At 41.1% G+C, this 22568-nt stretch overlaps 2 protein-coding genes across 7 annotated transcripts in view; both read right to left on the bottom strand.

Moving 5' to 3' along the window:
* Positions 1–265: 265 nt before the first annotated feature.
* Positions 266–9989, bottom strand: eva1a (eva-1 homolog A (C. elegans)). 3 transcript variants are annotated; one of them, XM_070964870.1, is made up of 4 exons: positions 9750–9989; positions 3166–3329; positions 2612–2968; positions 266–1293 (listed from the first exon to the last, which is right to left on the bottom strand). In XM_070964870.1, exons 2-4 carry the CDS (start codon positions 3266–3268, stop codon positions 1181–1183), a joined length of 573 nt encoding a protein of 190 aa, XP_070820971.1. In that variant the 5' UTR covers positions 3269–3329; positions 9750–9989; the 3' UTR covers positions 266–1180. The 3 variants fall into 3 exon arrangements, with proteins under 3 accessions (XP_070820971.1, XP_070820964.1, XP_070820979.1); XM_070964863.1 differs by lacking the exon at positions 9750–9989 and adding an exon at positions 9446–9578; XM_070964878.1 differs by lacking the exon at positions 9750–9989 and adding an exon at positions 9446–9578 and having other exon boundaries at positions 2612–2959.
* A 6396-nt stretch (positions 9990–16385) lies between these two features.
* The window catches only part of itsn2b (intersectin 2b), a 32723-nt gene continuing 26540 nt past the window's right edge, over positions 16386–22568 (bottom strand). For 2 of the 4 annotated variants that reach the window (XM_070989258.1, XM_070989095.1), the window contains 11 exons: positions 22297–22480; positions 21948–22046; positions 21746–21829; positions 21534–21617; positions 21323–21385; positions 20662–20811; positions 20391–20509; positions 20226–20308; positions 20044–20127; positions 19390–19563; positions 16386–18716 (listed from right to left, as the gene is read on the bottom strand). In XM_070989258.1, the coding sequence (XP_070845359.1) occupies positions 18568–18716; positions 19390–19563; positions 20044–20127; positions 20226–20308; positions 20391–20509; positions 20662–20811; positions 21323–21385; positions 21534–21617; positions 21746–21829; positions 21948–22046; positions 22297–22480 (1273 nt within the window). In that variant the 3' untranslated portion in view covers positions 16386–18567. The remainder of the gene's footprint in view (positions 18717–19389; positions 19564–20043; positions 20128–20225; positions 20309–20390; positions 20510–20661; positions 20812–21322; positions 21386–21533; positions 21618–21745; positions 21830–21947; positions 22047–22296; positions 22481–22568) is intronic. The other 2 variants (XM_070989339.1, XM_070989176.1) reach the window with 1 other exon arrangement.

The raw sequence follows: 22568 nt of genomic DNA, 5'->3' as shown, positions 1-22568 counted from the left end.
CTCAACTTTGAAAGATTCACTGAATAGAGACCATAGACCCCTTGCTATTGCTTGGTTACATTTGGTAAAATTTGATATTCATTGTTAATGCTGTGTGCCAACAAGACCATTGTCTGGATTGTCTGTTCTGGGCTCCCACCACAGTCCATAAGCTCTCCTCACACTGGGTGAGATACATGCACAACTTCCCCAAAGACACCCCAAAACTGTTGAGGAAGTGTGAGCCACTATATTTCACATTAATAATAGACATTGCTCAATAATACTGTATGTACAGAAGACAAAAAACTTTATTGTTTTTTTTTTATTTTCAGCTCATTGCCACATGAGCCAAATACAGAAAGGCAGAACGATCCTGTCAAACACGATTACCTGCTGTCCTAATGTGCAACAACAGCTGATAAATCTCCAGTCTGCGGATGCAACCAACAGACTTATCAGGTTAAACATATTTCATCAACCACCACAGCCATTTTGTGCCCTTCTCATGAGTGTGTGTTCACTTTATCTGAGGATGCAGAATTACAGCAGTAAAAGCACCAGTAAATCTATGATGGCATTGAATGGCTCTCCACATTTCATTTGTGTGGTTTCAGTTACCTTTAATTTAGGTCTCAGTTCTCACCACTTGATTGTATCAGCTTTACAAACAGAAAAAAGTGTCAGAAAAGTGCAACAATACAGTTTCACCAATATTTGAACCCATACACTCATCTCCATGTTCCTCTCCTGTACAATATTTTCAAAAAGCACCTGTTAGAAATTTGAAAAGTTATAAAATCCACTGTGGAGTTTTCACCAAAAGCAGCTTAATACCAGCAGTTATGTATTGCAGTGTGTGCACTCTGTAGGTGCATTGTGTTACTTGTTGGCATTTTGGAGCCCGAGATATTCTTCTTCCAAACGTTTTGGTGTCATCCTGTATTGGAGGACTGAGCCATCACATTTCATATGTTTTCCTTGTTTACACAGCGGAGGGGACGGCTGCAGGCGGAGCTGTCAGTCCCACTTTGATCTGTAAGAGTCTCTTTGGTGCAGTACAGACAGCAGTCCACAGCTGATGTTTTATGTTCATTTCATCCAGTGTTTTCCATACATTTATCCATTCATTCGCCTTTTGTCTACCTGTTTGTCTGTCCTTTTTCATGTCCCTCTGACTGTCTGCGTGTTTGATTATGTGTCAGTAATATCTGTTCAGGCTCTGAGTGACTGTACTGATGTCTGGTTGGCCGTTCATCCAGATCTCTCGGAGAATCCTTTCACGCTCTTCTAGCCGCTGGGCCCGGTCCAGCTCTGATACAGGAACACAAACACACACGCATGCACACACGCATACACACACACACACACACACACACACACACACACACACACACACACACACACACACAGTGTTGAAACACTCCCACACATAGTCCCTTCGCATAACCGTCAAATTTAACATCACTGCTGAGAAGATTCTCTATATCAAAGTATGTGTGTCTGACAGTAGTGTGTGTGTATTAAAGTGCACCAAAACATTAAAGGCAAAACTAAAAAGCATGAAAATAAAAATTGTGCCTGTGATGCTGCCTCTCCCGGTGACTCGGCCTCACTTTTTAAATATCCATACAAACATTTTTATACAAAGATTTAGAATTAAAATGTTATATATTGCTCATACTGGGGCTGGGCGATAAAACGATAACGATATGTCTCGCGATAGATACGTAATCAAGATCAATAAAAATGCATTCGATAAAACATTCGATAATTTTTTTTTCTTCAACGGAAGAAACCTGAAGTTGCGAAGTGAGGTTAGTTGCATGAACAAAGGCACTCGCTCTCAGGTAACCAAGCAACGTAGGAAGTAATCGCTAACCAGTGAGACAGACGCTAACACGCCAATCATGTAACAGTATCAAGTTCGGTTGCGCCATCTCGTTGTCTCGGGTTGTGTTGACATTTCCTTTCCTTTCTGCCTTGATAGCTGAGGGGATTGTAATCAGAGGAAGGTTAAATTTAAAATAAAAATTTTTAAATTGAATGTATTTTTCTCCTGGTCCTTATTTTAAATAGGTAATAAAAAATATCAATAATTATCGATATCGACTGATATATAACACTTATATCGTGATAGAGTTTTCAGCCATATCGCCCAGCCCTAGCTCATGTATTGTAAGTTTAACTGTTCTTGGCTTGGCTTGTCTACTGTAATCTATTTGGACTAAATATCACTACAATACCCAAGGACATAATCAACTACCTGTAACATATGTGCACCCCAAGCAGTAAATGTGGACACTGATTGCACTGGCCAGTAGTCATGGAAGTATTAACATCTAATTTATATAACAAGAGCAATGGCACACATACATTACATTTCAGCATGAGTAGGCAGCTGACCCTTGACATGATGCATTAATCCTGAACAAGTAACTATATCTGTCAAGTCAATGTAGTGGAGTAAACGTACAATATTTGCCTCATAAATGAAGACAAGTGTGTGCCCTTCATGAGATAAAGTGGTTGTTTCAGAGTTTGGATTTTATCTCCCACAAATATAGACATTGGTCTTAACGTGAGTCATGTGTCCTCACATATATGTCGTGTGTGTCTCTGTGTGAGATACCCTCAGCTGACGTGAACATGGTGGCGTGAAGCAGAGCTCTCTCAAAGCGTCTGCGTCTCCGTGCCGACAGGTCAGACGTGTCATCCCAGTCCTCTGATTCGCTGTCCCCGGCAGGCCCGGTCCCCGCAGCGGTAACGACAGCAGTGCTGTCTGGGTTGCTGTCAGTGAGCTGATGGTGGGGACAGTTGCGATGGCGACGGTGATGATGCCCGGTCCTGTGGCGGTGGTGAGGGTGGTTACTGTTGCCGTAGTGGCAGTCTGCTCGACAGTGGATCTGGAAGACGATGGCGCAGAGTGTGACAAGAAGGCCGACGCAGACACCGCCGAGAAATACGAGTGCTGTCCTCTCTGGCTGGTCTGAGAGAGAGAGAGAGAGAGAGAGAGAGAGAGAGAGAGAGAGAGAGAGAGAGAAATAATGTAAAGTTTTCACTGAATGTTAAACATAGTTAAATATAACTGGACTGCAGCTACACCCTCCTCTCTCTGATCTTATAGCAAACTCAAAATTGTGATTTTGACTTCAGTGTGATGGCCATTTTTCTGATTGGACGCACCTGCAATGAAGGTGTAAGCTGCCAGGATGTTACTTAGCAATGCCATCTCCTGTGAGACCACCTTCACCTCCATATCTGGGCTTCCTGTCGCTGGAGCGCTCATGATGTCACAGCTTATTGTACTCTCCTGCAGAGGTCAGTGGAGCTCACACAGCAAGACTCCCCTGGATTGTAGGTTTCAGGGGTGGAGGAGAGGTGACGGAGGATTAGAAACAAGACGGAACGAGAAAGGGAGAGAGGAGGGTGAGGGAGAATAAAGACAGAGTGACAATTTTTATGTCACTCACTTTTGCCAACAGGTAGGTACATGCAGAGAATCCAAATGCATATCTGCATGAATCTCACTCCCTGTCTACCTGTAGATTTCCACCCAAAGCATAAAACACCATGACAGCATGAAAACAATGATCCGCCTTCACAGTGAGTTATAGCAACTTGTTGTAGTTATCACCAATTATATGAAAAAATGTATCCTCTTTAAGGAAATAATAGTAATCCTGTAACTCTCTGGGGGCTTCTGTGATTTAGGACTCACAGTCAGAAGTGTGATTTAAGAGATATGTGGAACATGTATCACCAATCATTTCTATTTATCCATGATTGAGACATGTCTTGTATGGAGAAGAGATGAGTTAATTATAGAGTATTTTGGAAACTTTGCCGCCTTACCCTTTAATCTATACATCACTACTCACTTCTCCCCTTGTTGTAAACATGTCTGGGCTGTTAGCCTGCAGGGTTTAGAAGAAAAGACAACCATGAGGTATTCATGCCGCAGACAAACTAAGAGGCCAATATTTAGATTTAAGATCACACGAACACTCAAAGTAATTAGCAAAGGATTCACACAGAAACACACACTGTGATGAACTCTATCTATGATGCACTCAAAGGTTTTGTAGTATAACACAAGCAGAGGAACATTACAAAAGATTAATTTAAGGAAGGTGTCTGTAAAGAGAGGGAAATGAAAATGAAAGGGACACAAGAAGATTGCAAAATGTGCTGTAAAACACAGCCACAGATGTCTGACACAAGAGGAGAGCAATTTGCAAGACTGATTCTTTGGCAGCAAAGCACAACAACTCATTGGTGTATCTGGCATGCCTGAATATCTCCTCTGGATTGTGCTAATATGCACATAGCAATATACACATAGACTCATTCTTGTGCAATTTATATGAACTTTGAACTTTATAGTCTTAAAAGCAGCTGTAGTTTGCATTGTGTGTGTGCTTGGTGTAATTCATTGTGGTCGGGGTATGAGTCATACTCCATCACTATTTGTCTTACATAATATAAAGGATTTAGAAGAGGGCCAGACTCTTTTTGATTAGTGCAAATGATTCTCATAAAGGTAAAAAGTTGGTCACCAACTCAACCACTAGGTGGCAACAAACAGCCATCAGCCAACTTTTTGTAGGTTGTAAATAAAGGTACGCAAATCAAGATGTCACTGACCTTGCTGGTGGACACACACACACACACACACACACACACACACACACACACACACACACACACACACACACACACACACACACACACACACACACACACACAGAGGGTGTTACTGATGTGATGTTGTTGTCAAAGGCAGGCTGGTGTCATGGATCTGGATTGGACTGAGCAGAGTCTTAAAGCCAAACAAACACTGCTCTTTAAGGGTTTTGGAGTTCTGCCTTGTTGCTTTTACCCACTTTGAAACATTTTAAAGCTCAGTGACTGTAAATGTGTCTTATGGGCTCAAAAAAAAATCACCCTGGAATCACTGACTCTGATTTGTTTTCATTAATTTGGCTGAATGCAGCGTGTTGATTTCAACTGAAATCGTCCATTAGGGGAAAGACTTTCAGCTTGAACTGCTGTGTCCTTGCAGTGTAAGACGTGTTGGCCTTTAACTCTTGCGGTCAGTGTGAAATGGGCTAAAATTTGTAGAGAGTTTATTAGATGTGGACATAAACATTTAAATTACAGAGTTAGCAGGGAGTTTGCATCTATGACTACTCTGTTTAGAAAAAGGTCACAATAAAGGCTTTAAATATCAGGATATGTATTTTCAGCCATCTTGACCAGCTCTCATTTAGCCAAATGACATGTTATGCAAGGAATTGCAGTGGGCCTAGACGTGCTATGTGTTTGTTTTAGGGACAAGAACATAGTATCAACCAGTGCCACATACCACAAAATTTATTGCTGACACGAGTGTGCAACACCCAGGTTAAATGTAGAGTAGAGCGAGAGGAGAGACAAATAGTTTTATACTGCATTGTGTCTAGACATGTCACCCAACACCCAGACTGGAACTCCCCCATACACGCTCAGGATTATACCCTCTGTGTGTCACGTATTGACGGCTCCTGTACTAAATGTACTTTAACTCCACAGGTCCAGACTGTCTGACGGTCGAGAGAGATCCAGAGGGGAAATGGGTTCAAAGAGACTAACAGAGCTGAAGTCCTGGAGAGGATCCAGGAGGATTCTTCATCCTCTGAAAGGGGGGGGGACTCCACTGTGTCTGCTTTTCTTTCTTAACTTCTTTCTAATCGGATCTGCTCACATTAAAGGCTCCAGTCTTTAATGAGAAAGGTCTGATCCTGTTTTGTTTTTTTTTAAACTTATGAATGGAGTGATTCTCTGAGAGTTTCTTTGTGCTCCAGTTTTAGAGTTTAAATATGTGGTTTTCATATTTTGAAGAGTCTTACTCGATGGTTGTTATCTTATTAGTGAAGATTAATGGTTCAGGACCTCTTCACAAAATAGATCTGAGAGGTCACAAGGTGTTTAACAAATTAGGAAAAAGTGAAAGCATATTTCTGTATTGTTCTGCCAATTATCTGATAGTTTTTTCTCTTCATAACTTGAAAAAGCATTCAAATGAAACAATCTGTCTTTGCTTGAACTGTTCCCGTTATCGCTTGTGTGTTGACCAGAGGCTTCGCCATGGATTGATTTTTTATCCACTTCCATCTACTTTTTAAGCCATATCCTGCGCTACACTTCTGGGTCATGCTTTTTTTTTTTTTTTTTAATCTATACACTTTAACAAAGTGAGGATTTTAATTATCTCATAGCTTTCTGGATATTTAATGCACTTGTAAAGCACTTTGTGACTTATGTCTGTGTAAAGCACTACATAAACACATTTTATTTACTTACTTACTTACTTACTAAACACACCTAAAGCGTCAAATTGTGATTCATTTTAAGTGGTTACAAGGCAGAAAGGTTGGGAATAAACTTGTCTACATCAGCCAGTCCACCAATGAAAAGCCCCCTCCTCTCACTGAGGTTAATGAGCAGCTATCACTCACTGCAGTTGCAATCTTGTGTAATAGTGTAAGATAAGAGCTGACAGAGCAAGAGCTAATATATTATCACCATGTAATGGGTTCACCAGCCCTCAAATCCTGCATAAATTTACAACCCCCTTTAAGCATTTTCAAAGATAAATGAATATATGTGTCCTAAATTACTTTTATTCTCTTTATCAGAAAAATTGTAGCATTTGAGTCAGGCAATATCTGCACATTTGAGTGACATTTTAAATGTATGAGCTGTGCTTGAAGCTATTTAATTACACACAAAATTTATGAAGCCCCACGGCAAGACTTGTATTACAAGTGACAACATGACATTCTTCACTAGGATTTCATAACGTTCGTGCAAAACTTTTAAATCTCTTCTTCCAAATAAAATTAAGCTCTGTAGTTGTGAGTGTTAATCCTGTTAGGAAAGAACAAACACAGAGAGGAGCAGGGTAAAAAGGACACAGACATTGATTTTCTCTTTTTTGTAGAGCCGTTTTAATTTCATGAACGTGTTGTGATTTCCCCAGCTGACAGCTTTAAATGCATCTCATTACATGTGAATGTTTATGAGCTTTTTGCCACATTAAGCCCTTTATTAATGGCTGCAAACGGGCCTGATTACTTTATGAACAAAGACCAGACTTCACAACAAACAACTGCAAATGTGTCATATCTTGAAAACACAATCTTTTTTAAAAAAAGAGTAACCTTTAAGCTTTTAAGTCTAAAACTGTGCTGAAGAATAAGGAAACCTCCGTGTTGTGCTCTCATGCTGGGAAGCACGAAAGACATGGCCGAAGTTTAAACTTGAACAGATAAAAAATGGATGATGCTCTCAGAGAAGCTCAAACTGGCCTAATTTTTGATGTTTTCTGCACCAAAAACTCTGAAACAGAAGGTGCAGCACCCTTGACCTGTGAGTAAAAGCCGAGATGACACAATGAAGACTGAATCTGCGTCTCATCTGTCAAAGTTCTGAAAATATGTGCCCAGTGAAATGCAGTTTTGTGTCATCCTCACATGTCCATTAGCATAAAAACACACCTCAGGCCTGTTATTATGTTATAAAGCAATGCATCAGCACAGCAAGTGCAAGAGGAAACAACGGGACAACAGATCGCATGACATTGCAGTGCAATATAACACAACCAAACATAACACAACCTCCAAGCAATTCTAAATCCACTTACTGTCAGGGTCATTTTGTGATGTTATGTGTAAATGCTGCAGGACATCACTGCCCTTCTCTCTCCAGTTCTCCTGCTTGCTCTCTCTTTCTGTGTCTTGGATTTGACAGTTTGGGTTATTGTTTGTTACAGCAAAAAACATGTCATCATGTCATCACAAATAATTCAGAGTTTAGTATATTAATAGCCTCCTTTTTCATTTGGCGTTTGAGGAATCTTTTTTCTTTTTTCCATACATAAAACCTGCTTTGATTGCTGCGTTTCATGAAGGGACTGTAGCTATACAACATTTATGAACAAGTACGAGCAGAGAAGACATGATAATAAAAAAAAGACTGTCACAGGCTGCCATCCGGGGCATGACTAGTAGGCCTAAAATGTAGTGAAAAACTCCTGCCATTATTTACTGTCAGGCAGCTGAACATCGCAGTTATATAATGACATTAGTTTGAGACACTTGGCCTGCTGCCACCTCGTCTATCTATCTAAAACAGTATTGTCCACTCTCATGTCTGTATGGCAAATTTGGCCAATAAAATCCACTTATGCCCTTTAAAGCTCACAATTAACGAGCTCTGCAAGAACAGATGTGTTAAAGGAGGGTCTGATGGTTTACAGGCTCATGTTGCCAAACAATCTCTTCGCTAAGCGTGCTAACTTCCTTGAATCTCGGCTATGTAGCGCTCATAGCCAGGGAACAGTCAGATTAAACAAATAAGATTCATTTGGTTGCCAGTTTATTAGGTATATCAATTTAAAACTAATGCAGTCCGGTACAGCAGTCCTGCAATAAATCCTATAGCCTACTATTTTGTTTTTTTATTTTGTTTTTTGGGGGTGGTAGTAGGTTGATTATGTCCCCTTTGGCCAGGCTACCTGTTTCCCCCTGTTTCCAGTCTTTATGCTAAGCTAAGCTAAGCAGCTGCTGGTGGTATCAATCCCCTCATCTAAGTCAAGGTAAGAAGTGAATAAGTGTATTATCCAAAATGTCAAACATTTCTATTAAACATGGTTTAAACTACACGAAGCACTGAATGCCTCAGGTTTATTGCTTCAGGGCACTTCAGACAGTTTAAAAACATACATGCCAGCAGCAAGAGCAAAATAATTTTCCTTCCTCCTTCTTTCACAGACAACCGTCTTCCTTTCACTTTTCCTGCATGTCTGAGCAGTCTGGTCAAACTCATATTGCACAACAGCCCTTTGTTTGTTTGTCTCCATGTGGTTAAGGGGTCTGTATGGTTTCTACGCCTGTTTCAGCATAGCTTAGGCTGTACACCACCACTAGACACACACACACACACACACACACACACACACACACACACACACACACACACACACACACACACACACACACGCACACACACACACACAGAGGAGAGCACCCTTCACACACATCATCCACATAAAGTCATCACACTTCAAGCGTATTTCTCCCTGTGTGTGTGTGTGTGTGTGTGTGTGTGTGTGTGTGTAATGGTAATGCAAAGTGACACTGGCCTTTCCCTCAGCTGCTGCACCGTTACTATCTAACCTGACCTGCAGAGAGAGAAGAGAGACAGAGAGGGAGGCAGAGAAACAGTATGCACACAGACAAAATAAGAGACAGGCAGAATCAGAGCAAGAGAAAGTGAAAACAGTCGAGAGGGAGATGGAGTGATGTGTGGAGGCTCATTCCAACATACTACACCTCATACTATTAGTGACTACAACTCAGCAGCACCACCATCGTGTGCACTTCTCACCACATGCACAAGTAAAAACATTGCTCCTACTTACATTTCATTCATGATACAATTCCATCTGGAGTGCGTTTACTCCTCTCTCCACTCTTCTTCTCTCCACCTTTCCTCTCCTCCTCTCTTGCCTCCTCTTCTTCCCCTCTCCTTCCTCTCTTCTCTCTGCTCTGGTCCTCTCCTCTCTCCACTCTGTACTCCTCTCTCTGCTCTCTCCTCCCCTTTCCTCTCCTATTATCTCCTCTCTGCTCTTTGCTGTTCCCTCAAATAAAACACTAACAGTATAATTATATGTATAAATCTTCTGTGTCCTGCCCCAGTTGTCAGATAGACCAAGGGATACAAACCTTTGCCTCTTCTTCACTCTCTTAAGTGGAGACAAATTAAAAAATTCTGTCATTCTTCCCTTCAGTCCTTCTTCTGCTCTGATGCTGAAGCAGCAGGAGGGATGTTGCTCTGACTGTGTTACAGAGAGGAGTTTTCCGATATTCCATTTCAGTTCTTCCCAGTTATTTTCCAGACAGACAAACAGAGGTCAGGTCCTCAGGGCAGAAATGTGACATAAAAGCCCCCCGACAGGTCGGCCAAATCCCTCTCTTCTTTCTCTACCAAACGTCTGCATCACTCTCTCTCTCTCTCTCTCTCTCTCTCTCTCTCTCACACTTTAACAACAACACACACACAGTCACACACGTGCACATAGTTGTAAATGCAGATTCGCTGCCTCTGCCTTCCTGATTCCCCTTTCTTTCTCTCATGCAGAACAGCAGGGGGAGAGAGAAAGGAGTAAAGAGAGGAGAGAGGGAGGACCAGCGTGACAGGAAAGCAAACCATGCCTTAGAATTCATATATGAAAATACTACATTTACCACATGATGGTATGATTAAATGATATTTCACATATTTATCTTACATATGCAATTGATGTGTTCACATGCCATGTCTTACATTTTAAATATGAAATATGTGAAAATCACAGATGCCCATATCATGTGACTTTATCACACATGAAACGGTGTCAACATGTGATACACATATGGTAGCAAAGTTTATTTGTGCTGCATTTTTTAAGACCAGTGTTACAAAGTCCTTTACACACAACGAATATGAAAAACCAGGGAATCAAGTCACCAAGACAGACATAAGATAAAAATGCAAGATGTACAGTGTATACACCATATTGCATGAACAGACAGAGGTGATAGCGAATCAAAGAGTATTGTTACAAGATTTCCTTCAGCTGTTTGGGAATTCACCTTCTCGCTGTATGTTTACACACATAGACGGATGATTACGCGCCCGCTGTTGCTGTTTTTGTGCTTGGACCTTATAAGTGAGCGTGTTCACGGGTCTGTGTGTGCGTGTGCTTGCCTGAATTTTGTGGAAGTATGGGAATGACACTTTGCAGCTAAATCAACAATTTTCTAAAAATAACTTTATATCAGTTAATGTTTATGAAAATTTTATCAGCCAACCTGTCATCTCGGCAGGTTATTTTTGTGCTGATGTTATGCAACAGGAAAAGGCTGAGAAACCCTCCAGGTTTCAGGCCTGACTGTTATCCAGGGCAGCAGCTCTCAACAGGTACAGTGAATGGAAAAAAAAAAAAACACTATGCAAAGGTGTACTTAAAACTGTCTGCTAAACTTTGCTTTCAGGTAGAATACGTATTAGTGCTTTCAGCCCTGTTAGTTTGAGAGCAACTGGGTGAACTAACTGGGGTTTGCTTTTTCAGACAGCCTTGGTTTTGTAAAGGAGTTCCTACATGTTACTAGCAGCAGCACAACACTGCAGAGATCAAACAAAAAAAATAAAAATCAAATCAAATCTGATCCCTGTGCTTTAGATTAACATTACTAAGACCCTACAGGCACACTAGCAGCCCTGTACTTGCTTTGAGCTAATGCTGACGCTCTTTGCCACTCTTAGTTTACCATTTGAACATGCTGATGTAATTAGTGACACAAAGCAAAGCAGAGGATGGTGGGAATGTCATGTGGGAACCATGTGTCTCAGTGGTGTCTCACGCAGTCTCAGGGGTCACCCTTTGCCCTCTTATACCCATTCAAACTTCGGTACAAATGACTGAATCAACAACTACACGCATGCCCCCGTAGAGGTTATTGGAGTAGTCGGTAATGAACAATATTTAATATTACTCAAAGATCAAAGTGTGATACTGGGTGTGCTTTAGTCAATCTGAAATCTCAGCACATTTTAGGGCTCTTCTCTCAACACATTGCATAATGACTGGAGTGAGAGAACATTACAAAAAATTACAGTAATTCCTTCATGATTGTTAAGGTCTGTATTATGCTCTGGGTAGAAGACAAAGGTAGAGAAGAGCCATCTTTATTTTCTGGCCTCTACACCTCTCTTCTCCTTCATCATCTTCACTACTCCTGCTCTCTGTCTCTACCGCATTTTTCCTGTATTTTTGTCCGTGAGAGGTCACAATATATTTCTCAATATGATAAAACAATCATCGTGACTGATAAATAAAGTAAATTTTGCTCTACATTCAGACTACACAACACGTACATCACTTACCATCCATAACACATCTGTTTCTGCACCTCCTGCTCGGGATGATGAAATATTAACACTGTCAACTCTCTGCAGTAGAGAGGAATTGTTGTCAGTCATCTCCGAAACGGCAAGGGACTTGAGTTGTGAGTTTCAGAAGCTGGGTGGCAAGGCTGGGCCTGCATAACAGCTCAGTGTTCACTCGCACTTCATTTCATTATTCATCACCTGAACCTTGAGTGTGGGCAGTCTTGCCTCAGTTCAAGTCCATCAGCAAATAAAACAGGGTCAGCTTTTATAGATGAAAGTATTCATATTTAAAATAAGATAAGGCAATCCTAAAGTTGGCAGAGTAACAGCAGCAAAGGGGATAGTGTAATAGCAAGAAGCATCAGTTAAAAAAAATATTGATATTGCACAGATTAGAACACACTGCTACTGAATGTGAGAGAATTTGTCATTTTCGGTGTGTGGACTTGTGGTCTTCTGGGAGGTGAGTTGTAAAGTCTGACAGCAACAGGAAGGACAGACCTGCAGTATCTCTCCCTCACACACCGCAGGCGAAGCAGCCCGAAGGAGCTGCTGAGTGCTGTCAGAGTGTCCTGCAGACAACCATGTCAGACTCACAGTCCTGTATCCTCACATACATTTATTCATTGATAAATCTAAACATGCTTTCCAGTATCTCCAATATTTCTATTCAGACAGAGCTACAAATATCCCAGGGTTCTCTGCTTCATCTAATTTCTTTGTTTATATCTAGCATAATACTGGCATTATTCAATATTTTTCTTATTGTCAACACATCCCATGAAAAGAAATTGCTCAATACTTTCCGAGTTGAAGACCTGAAGACACGCATCTTGACAGTGGCAATAATGGATGTATTTGTAATAACCAATGAACATGAAAGAGGTCGCTCATAGTGATGAACAAACCTCACCTGAAGCTGCAACTGCATTCAACTTAATGGAGCTTTAAAGCGACTATTTGGTTTATACCCTGCACATCACTTGTTTCAGCTGCTACATGAAGAAACCTGAGAGCATTTTGTTGTTTTTTATGTGACAATAGGAAGAGACTTGGCTGACCCTGTCTGGGTTTTCTTTGATATGCACTCCCTCTTTTACTCCCGACCTCTCGCTTGCTACAGGCCACCTTTGCTCAGTGTAGGTTTTTGGCCAGAACACAGATCATTATTTTTGAGTTCTTCCTTTGTATGTGTGTGTGTGTGTGTGTGTGTGTGTGTGTGTGTGTGTGTGTGTGTGTGTGTGTGTGTGTGTGTGTGTGTGTGTGTGTTACATAAGACAGCTGTTCATGTGGCGATAATCAAATCATTCCCATGACTGAGTCAAGTGGAACTAAGGGCCTCTCGGACTCATCCTCCATACACATGCCACTCTCTCTCTCTCTCTCTCTCTCTCTCTCTCTCTCTCTCTCTCTCTCTCTCTCTCGCTCCATATGTGTTTATTCCCCTCTGCCTCTGTTTTCTCTGCTTCTGCCTCTAAACTACTCATTCCTCTGTTTTACTGCACTTTCCTTTTATACTATATCTCAACCTGTTCCACCCCTTCGCTGCTTTACCATTTCGCTATTTCCATCTTCTCTCTGCCCCTACACTTACTGTACCTTTATTTGTAAGGAAAAAACCTATAGGACGAAGATTTATGAGTCATGACTTATTTTTACACAGAAAAATACATGAAGAAAATATTAAAAGAGAAACACAAAATCTAACTCAAATTGGCAGTAAGGCACAAACTACACATTTCTTTTAGTTGGTAGTTAATGTCCAGGTGAGGGGACTATCTGGCCCTTTCATTCCTAAATGTTCCACTTTCTTCACCCACTAGCTGCTTACTGTATCTGTCTGGCAAGTTGTGTACACTGGGTTTATCAGAGCTTTATTTTTCAGCGACAATCAATGAGCTGAATGATGCTATAAAGTGTCATGGAGCAGAGGAGAACTGTGGAGTTTTGGTCATGTGATGCATTGCTTATATGAAAGTATTGATCGTAGCAGCTTTAGGATCACTGAGATGATGGCAACCAATCAACGCTTCCACTCTGCTGCAGGGCTGATTTTGGAAGGGAGGTCTGTTTTACAGTTTCAGCTAATAGCACTATCCTCATAGACTCAGTTTATATACCTTGACAGGATTTACTTTATATACCCCGATCATGATCACAATAAGACCATAGAGTGGATCCAGCAGCGTCTTCTCAAATCAGTCCATTTAACATCTGAAAAGGCATTTTTTTCCCTCCCGTTCATGATAGCAATTATTTCTAAATATCTGGTTGTGACAGCTTTTGCATGTGAGATTTTCAGTATTTTAGCTCCAAACTCAGTTCACTTTACTGCATACGCTTGTTTGTCCACAGTTTGTCCTTCAAACCTATATATTGTCTCCTGAGGGATGAGACTGTCTGCACACATACATACAGTAAACACTCAAGGGCATAGATGACCTTCACAATGGCTACATGGAGACACACAGACAACACAGCAGATTTATTTATCTATTTATTTTTAAAGCTGTCTGTTTCCTTCTCTGTACACGTTCTGTTTTCACTTTCCACTCACTAGACAAAATGAAATTATGTTTTTAGATATTATTACATTCAGGTCACATGCATCCTCTTAGCAGTGTAGTTACAGTGAAATGGTACTGTTCAAAAATATATTATGTATAGTTTATTCTTGCACAGCTATATGACATTTTATAATATGTAATTTGTTTGCATGTGGACTGGAAAAGAAAATGTGTATTTTACATAACTGTCCAGTATCACTGAAGAATTGACTTTGAAGCAATAATTTCAAAATGTGTAAAATTAAAAACTTTGAAGTCATTTCTTTTTGTAGTATGGTTCATGTAAGCCAGGAACACATCAGTTGTTAATTAAGTGTAAAAGAATAAGTTACCATTACCACCTCTAAATCACCACAATCCCACTGCATTAAATCCATTCCTGCCACTATGGCACTCTGTTACAGAGGGTTGAGTTCAGCTGATTTGGTCGACTCAGTTACGCAGCTGTGTGTTGCTGCAGCCTCTCGCAGAGCCGTTCAGCGTGGTTACGTAATGACTGTTGCTCCTGTGGACCCGGAGCCAGTGGAGGGTGAAGAAGGATTTAATGAGGTCTATTGGTGCGCACTGACAAGTCCACGCTGAACTTCACTGACTGCCCGGACACCAACCAAAACCAGAGAAAAACGAAATAAAATCATGATCAAATATGATGTTTTTCTTTCAAATTTTTATATCATCAAATGCCCTTGAAACTGAAACCGTCGTGGTATTAAGTGTATTTTTTGGTGAAATGGAAGTTATCATTATATTGACATGTATGATTCCAGTGAGAATCATGCTGTCTTCACATAGAGACTATTTTTACAGACGATGGAGCAACGACAATCACCTGACGCTCAATATGAGCAAAATCAATGAGCTTATGGTGCTTCAAATATGGATGTGACTGCAAAGAAGCTACAAATTCAAAAATGTGGATGCTTCACCCACATCTTCAACCAGCACCACAGAAAATCTAAACAGTCAGCACAGTCTGAAGGTGGACACCCAAGATTAGAGTCACCAATTCAGTATCAGAGCAAATGTGAAATGCCGTCACAATCTGCCTTCTGTTCCTGAGTTATGGTGTTGAATAATGGTCAGAAAAGTGCTTTTGAAGAATATTATGATGTCACAGCGAAGCTGAACTTTGAACTTTCAGATATAGAATATCATCACCTCATCATTTTGTTTTATTTTTAGAAATTTTGCCATTATTAGCGTATAAATGTGTTTTGTGTGGTCACAGTGACCTTTGACCCCCATAATCTAATCAGTTCATCTTTGTGTCCAAGTTTCTGCTAAATTTGAAGAAATTCCCTCAAGGTTCCTCACCTGTTGCGAGAATGGGACGAATGTGCAGATGGATGGAAGGACAGACAGGCCAAAATCATAATACCTCCAGCCACAGACGTTTCTGGCACGGAGGAATATCAATATAGTGACTACAGTTAATTAAATAATGACAATTATTACCAACTATGCGACACACTGGACAATACAAAACACAATTTCTGCTTATAATGTGGTGAAACCCTCTGTCCTCCCCAACAATGAATGCTGACTCTCAAATATGGAATTTCTCCTTGCTGAAGGCAACTTTTAAATATGTTTGCAGGATGATGACTATGAATTTACTGTACACAATATATCATACCTGACAATAGCAGCAAATGTCTGTCTTCTGTCAGTCATGGTGGGATGGAGCTATTATATATTAAGGCTGAAGTAGTGTGTTTTGAGCAGTTTTGAGCAAATTTCATGAAGTTAATGTTCAGATTATCAGCTGTCACGTTAAATCCTGCTGCAGGACGTTAAGCACTTCAAGTTACCAGTGTTCAATGTCACTTTTCTTTTCAGCCAATAATTTGACAGTTTGTTCACTTTTAATGTCTTTAATTTGACTTAAGAAACCCTGATTCAGAGAGTGCCACATGGAGGCCAAAGTGAGTACAAACAGCAGGTTAGAGACTCCAGTCTGATCAGACAATTTGGGTTAGAGAGGCCATAAACTCAGTTAGCACAGCAGCAGTCAAATGCAGAAGGCTGTGGAAAATCCAAAGTAAATAAAAGACAAACTTTAACCACTCCTGCACAGACGAGGAAGGTAGTCCAGTCTATTTGCACATTTTCCACAAATTCAAAAACAAACAAACAAACAAATAAAACTAATACTTAAAAAGAGAGTTCTGCTGATTGAAGAAGACAAATTAATAGATTACAAGAGCACAAAACAGCAGGCCTAACAGAATGACTAGTGGCCTAGTCTACTTACAGTAAAACTCAATCATCTAATATGTTAAATTGCCTTTCAAAACAGCATGAACGTGTAGTCCCATGAACATATCTTTAATATTCAACATCACACGCAAAATAAACCCAGTGGATACCAACTGATTATCCAAGATGACACAGCAAGCAAAGCCGCTCCAAACCTTTGGATAGTCAAACACGCATAAATTAGGAAATAAATACAACACTTTTTAGTTCAGATCCGCTCAGAGTTAGAAAAAACAATGACAAGAGTAAAAATAAGGCAGAAGAAGACACCAAAAGGTCAAGCGACAACATAAATAAAGAGTTTTTTCACGGTATCATTTTCAATGGTGGATGTTTAGAAAGGGCAAGTTTTTGAGGCAACAGAGAAGGACAACGTTGCTGTCAGTGAGGTGGAGGCTGGAGAATGACACCTAAAAATCTCACTGGCAGGGTAAAAGTGTAAAGAGCAAAAATCCAAGAGAGCAAATACTGTTTATTATTGCTGACAAGCTGCCAATCTGTGTTGCCTCAAAATATCGACATTCTCAAAATCCTCCACACTGAAGAGGAAGCCGGGATCAGATCAGCTGACTCAGCTGGTGCAGAAGGAAACGTTCATCAATGCAGCTCAGCTTAATACCTGTGTCATTTTTTCACCTATGTCACTTTGCACTCAAACTACTTGGCCTTGGCTGATTTTGCACACGAAAGAAAAAGATAACAAATCAACCCCAAGACCACCATGAAGACCAGCATCATCCCAAAGAACCGATAGATTTTAAAAGACTAAAGAGACGACTTGCATTAAGGCCAGAAGTAACGAGATAAAAGTTGCAGCATCAAGAGCCCTCGGCTGACGATATTCATGTTACTCTACTTCTACACTCCAAACACATGCACACACACACACAAACACACACACAACAGATAAACACAGACTCAAAACAGGACAAGGTATCCTGAGATCTACAGTAGTAAACTGACTCCAGACCAGAGCTACTGACAAAAAAACTTGTCTCGACAGAGTCTGTGTCGCTGTCCATCATCTGCTGCTTATGATGCGCTCAATGTCACTGAGAGAAGACGACATAATACAGATCAGACAGTCCCTTGAAAACCATTGGTCATGACCTCCTCTGAAAAATATATCTTCAACATATACAGTACATATCATGTAAGTTAAGAGAAAATACATTTTACCTCAACTTACCTCACTACACATTAAACGGCCTCGGCTGACCAGACTTGGCAAAGTGTGTCTCAATCACTAAATATTTAAAAACTGACTGTTGTAACAGATACAGAGCCATGAGAGTCTGGTATTGTAGAGTAGATAAGAACCTTCAGAATAAAAGCTGTATTGCTTTATTAATAGTATTGTGGCTATTTGCTTCAAAACACTCTTTGTCCAGCTCTACCTTCCTCTGAAGGTTAAAATTGTTACAGCAGAGGACACACACAAACTGCTGCACCAGTCATGAAACCCTTTCTATTTCTCGATCTCTGGTCACGAAGCAGAAAACAAGGCGAGATCTGACTCCTGTTGGAGGGTCCAGACAATGTAAAAAGGCCCTAATCCCTACTGGAAGATTCAGATGACATCAGAGGAGGTGTTATTAATGCTGGCTGATATTCAGATATTAAGGCATGATGTGTGAAACAGTTCAAGTGTGTCTTGTTTGATATCTAAGTTAATATTAGGAATGTGTGTGGGGGGGGGGGTCCATCAGAGTTTGTTTAGGCGACAAAAAGCAGCTTTTCATATTTGGTTTCTCTGCAGGAGGAAAATATTCTTCGCTGTAGGCTATTTGTTGCCATAGAGCTGCAGGTCGAGGCGGACCCACACTTCCCCTGTAGGAACCTCGTGCAGCAGAAGACGACGTGTCACAGCTCCCTTGTTTTCAAACTCTTTCTTGATGGTGGCCACGGGAACCTCTGTCCGACCCAGAAAGTCTGACATAAGAGAAGAAATAGAGAGGAACATTTTAAAAGAGCTCAGAGTGATGATGGACAAGCACTGGGAACAAATGCATTTCAGAGAGAGTACAGATGAACTGACGCCGGCCTCCGTGTGGTGGTGAGGTACGTGAGGGGCTACAGTGACACAAAGATTAAGGTTTTTTCCACATTAAGATTTTTTTTTTCACAATTTGTAATTTAGGTTAAAGGTTCAGAGTGTAAGAATTGGCCACTTGTCAAAGTTCAGGGGACAGCATAGTAACCCCAGAGTAACTGCTGCTCTATACACTCTTTGCTGTAGCTATCTGCAGCTGTAGTTAGCTGTAGTTAGCCACTTAGCTTAGTCAGCTGTGCAGCGAGTGGTCCTATTAGTTAACTGGAGTCTGCACCAACCAAGAGCTCAGAGCGGATTGTTAGTGTTTGCACTGATAACGTTTGAAACTAAAATACTGGCCACATCTTACACACTTTAAGCACAAAAATACCATATTTGGAAGTTAATTTAAGCACACACACAAAATAATCTCTTGTAATGTGGAAATCTGAGTAGCTTATTTCATTTCAATTGTTTAATTTTTCTCACTTCATTTCACAGCTTTACAGAGAAACCAGTGGGGGTTAATGAAGGAGTGAGGGCAGAGAAGACAAAGGAAGAAACGTGACTGACCATCAGGTGAAAACTGGTCTCTTTCAAAGATGGTGATGCAGAGGACGTCCTGGTAAAGGTCTTTGATGTGAAACTGACAGTTGAAGTTCCACTTGGGGTTCAGAGTGTCATTGAGCGTTCTGGACGTGAAGATCTGAGCTCCCATGGTCACTTCACAGTAGGGGTTACTTTTACCTGCAAGATGACATGAAGGCAGGTGAGCAGATGGATGGAGGATGTGAGATCAGGTAGAGGAAAGGAGATGAGATGGAAGGGAAGCGGGGATGATAGAAGAGCAACACAAAAGAGGAGTAAGGGGAAGGGAGGCGAGTAGAGAACAAGAAGAAAACAAAGAAAGATTAAGCAAGTCAGACAGTGTAAAATTAGACAAAACATGAAACAGCATGAAAATTCTGCCTTATGAAAACAAGTGGAACTCGAACAGAGGACAGAGATGCCTCTGACTGAGAGTAATCTGATGAAAAAAGGGACGACAGAGCATCACAATTAAATGTGGCTTTATCTTGGTCTCATTATGTGTCCTTGCTCCAGTGCATGTCACATGCAGTAGGGATTCAAAGCTGGATTCCACCACACCAATTTGAAGTTCATGGTGTGTTTCGTAGACCACTGAACTGTATGAGCATCCTGTAACATGAGTGTATCCACGCTCACCATTGGGTTTGCACGCCTTGAGCTCAGTGGCCTCCAAGATGGTGACCAGGAGTCTGCCGATTCCACTTCCCTTCACGGACCGCGCTGCGCACACACACACACACACAGAAACACAGCTTGATTAATGCAGAGATCATCGCATTGGTTGCCATCAGTGTGTCTGTGTGAGTGCAGAGACAAACCTTGATAGGCCTTTTCCCTTTTCTTCTTTTCCGTTTCGATAAATTCTTCAGACGCAGCCTTGATCTTCTGAACCCACGCTGTCCTGAAAACACAACCCCACACAGTAATTATAAAGGCCACCAAACACACTAAATCTGTGTGTGTGTGTGTGTGTGCACAGCTACCGTTCATTGATGTTGTCTGTCCTGAGTATGTAGACTCTGTCGATGTGTGAGATGTGGAAGACGGGCTCGTCGCTGGAAGGATCTGGCAGCTTCACAAGAACTTCATTGAGCAGCACAGGCTACAGGAAGTGAAAGTTTACACACTGTCAAACACATTATCTAAAGTGACTGACGACAAGGAAAAGGCATAGTTTACAAAAATTTTAGACAGAGAGTGTCAAGCTGCCTCTGAATAAGACATTCAAACTTAAATCAAGTGTGTGTGTCTTACCGGCTTGTACATCTTGAGCTGAACATTGTTCTTGTTGCTGAACAGTTTATCAGGCCCGGACGAGGTGAACTGTTTACTCGCGTGAGTCAAAAGCAGAAAGTCGTTGAAGAGGAAAGCCCAGAGTTCCTTGTTGCTCTTTACCTTGAACATCTGAGGAGAAACAAGTGATCATCATATTTCTAATCAACAATAATTTAACAGTACTTGCAAGGCATTTCCACTCATGTAAATCTGTAAATGGTTTCCCCTCCATTTTCATTGCTCAGTGATGACGGTGCTACTACAGTCGACTGTTCAGCAGCAGTAATAATTTTATTCTCAAGCCAAAAAAACAAACATCTAAGTTTACATAATATTATTGTTCATGGTGATGTATCATCTCGGCCTGAGATCCTTCTGTCGGCTTACTGCTCGGATGAAGCAGCTCACTGACTGCTGCTGGAGAAGTTTTACTCTGTGGTCTGAGGCTTGTAAGGCGCCATGTTTCACATTTCATCTCCCTGCACTCACAAGACTGTCTGCTCTCCTTAACATTCGAGATTTTGAAATATTCATACAGTGAAAATGAAAAAATGTTAATTTTTTTAGAACACAAAGACCCACCAGAGCGCTTCTCTGACTCTGGTTTCCACAGCTTCAGACATGCTACAGTTTTACTTACCTTGCCACTGTGGAGCAGCTTCCTGGGGCCCAGACAGTTGGTGAGAGAGTTGAAGACCAGATTCTGTTGAAAAACAGCAACTTAAAAATATGTTCTTTACGTATTATCATGGAAAATTCTCTTTTGATACTAACATTTAAGGTAACCACACTAACTAACTAAATCTATAAATGATGAGCTTCATTCATTCATTCATTAGTGAGCTTCATACCTCTGCAGCGCCATCACACTGTACGTGGTTCTGAATCCATTCCAGTCTGTCAGAGTTCTCCTTCTCTCTCACACCCTCGTTTACCTAGTCAACACAATTATTCAAACTTAACGACAAGCCTCATTTCCACAGAAGAGAGTAAAAAATAACCTCAAAGTCGAATAAAAGTAATGAGTGAGGTCATGAATGAGAGGATCAGTGAAGGAACAAACCTGCTGACAAAGTTCTTCAGCTCTCTCCAGAGCCTCTTTCAGAGGACCTCGGTCAGCATGGCCCTCTGCGGTGCACTCCAGGATCTAACCACACACAAATACACACAGACGGTAATTACACGCACACAGGCTTTTTATTTAATATTTGAACCACCGAATGAGCAGTTCAAACACAGACACGCTCATGAACAGGCTGGCCTACATTTTTGATGTGAAGTGGGTAGCGTGTGATCCTCTGCATGGGTTTCAGCAGGAAGCTGGAGAGTGGCATCCCTTTACACCTGTAATCTGTGGCAATTTTCTGATGGGAAGAACAGAAAGTGTTAATAAACACATTAAGAACCTTGTTTCCACATAAGTAAATTAGATATTTAAGGACAAGGACCACAGAAAACAACTGATGGGGAGAATATGCAGCGAAACTAAAATTAGCATAGCAGATTATTAAAAATAAGATGTCCTTTCCACTGTTCTTCTGTCACTCCGTGTGTTAGCTACGCCCTCACTTCCTGTCATTGCTCACTCCTTCCTCAATCTCCTCTCCTTCCTACCTTGAGGAAGTTCTTGAAGTCCGGATCGTTGTCAATGCGAGTCTGGAGCAGTGCGGCTCCGTTGATCTGGCAGGAGCAGAAGCGGATGTAGGGCTGCATGTGGGACAGCTCCGCGGCCAGGATATCTCCGATTATCTGCACCGGCATGTTCTCCCCGCCCATCTTCTTACGGACACGCAGCGCCCTGCACACACATGAATGCACATATGAAAACACAGGCAGCTCTGCATTTCCACAAAGACACAACATTAGAACAGCTGCACTTGCATGAG

Source organism: Chaetodon trifascialis, chromosome 1 (genome assembly GCF_039877785.1).
Source record: "Chaetodon trifascialis isolate fChaTrf1 chromosome 1, fChaTrf1.hap1, whole genome shotgun sequence".
Lineage (NCBI taxonomy): Eukaryota > Metazoa > Chordata > Actinopteri > Chaetodontiformes > Chaetodontidae > Chaetodon > Chaetodon trifascialis.
The sequence above is the reverse complement of the archived record's forward strand: the minus strand, read 5'-3'. Positions and strand labels throughout refer to the sequence as shown.

What these genes read in the sequence shown, in the direction of transcription:
- eva1a (XM_070964870.1), bottom strand. Translation starts at nt 3,268, where the DNA reads ATGAGCGCTCCAGCGACAGGAAGCCCAGATATGGAGGTGAAGGTGGTC. An exon ending in AGCTTACACCTTCATTGCAG is followed by an intron (nt 2,969 to 3,165) that starts GTGCGTCCAATC and finishes TCTCTCTCTCAG; the next exon opens with ACCAGCCAGAGAGGACAGCA. An exon ending in CATGTTCACGTCAGCTGAGG is followed by an intron (nt 1,294 to 2,611) that starts GTATCTCACACA and finishes TTCCTGTATCAG; the next exon opens with AGCTGGACCGGGCCCAGCGG.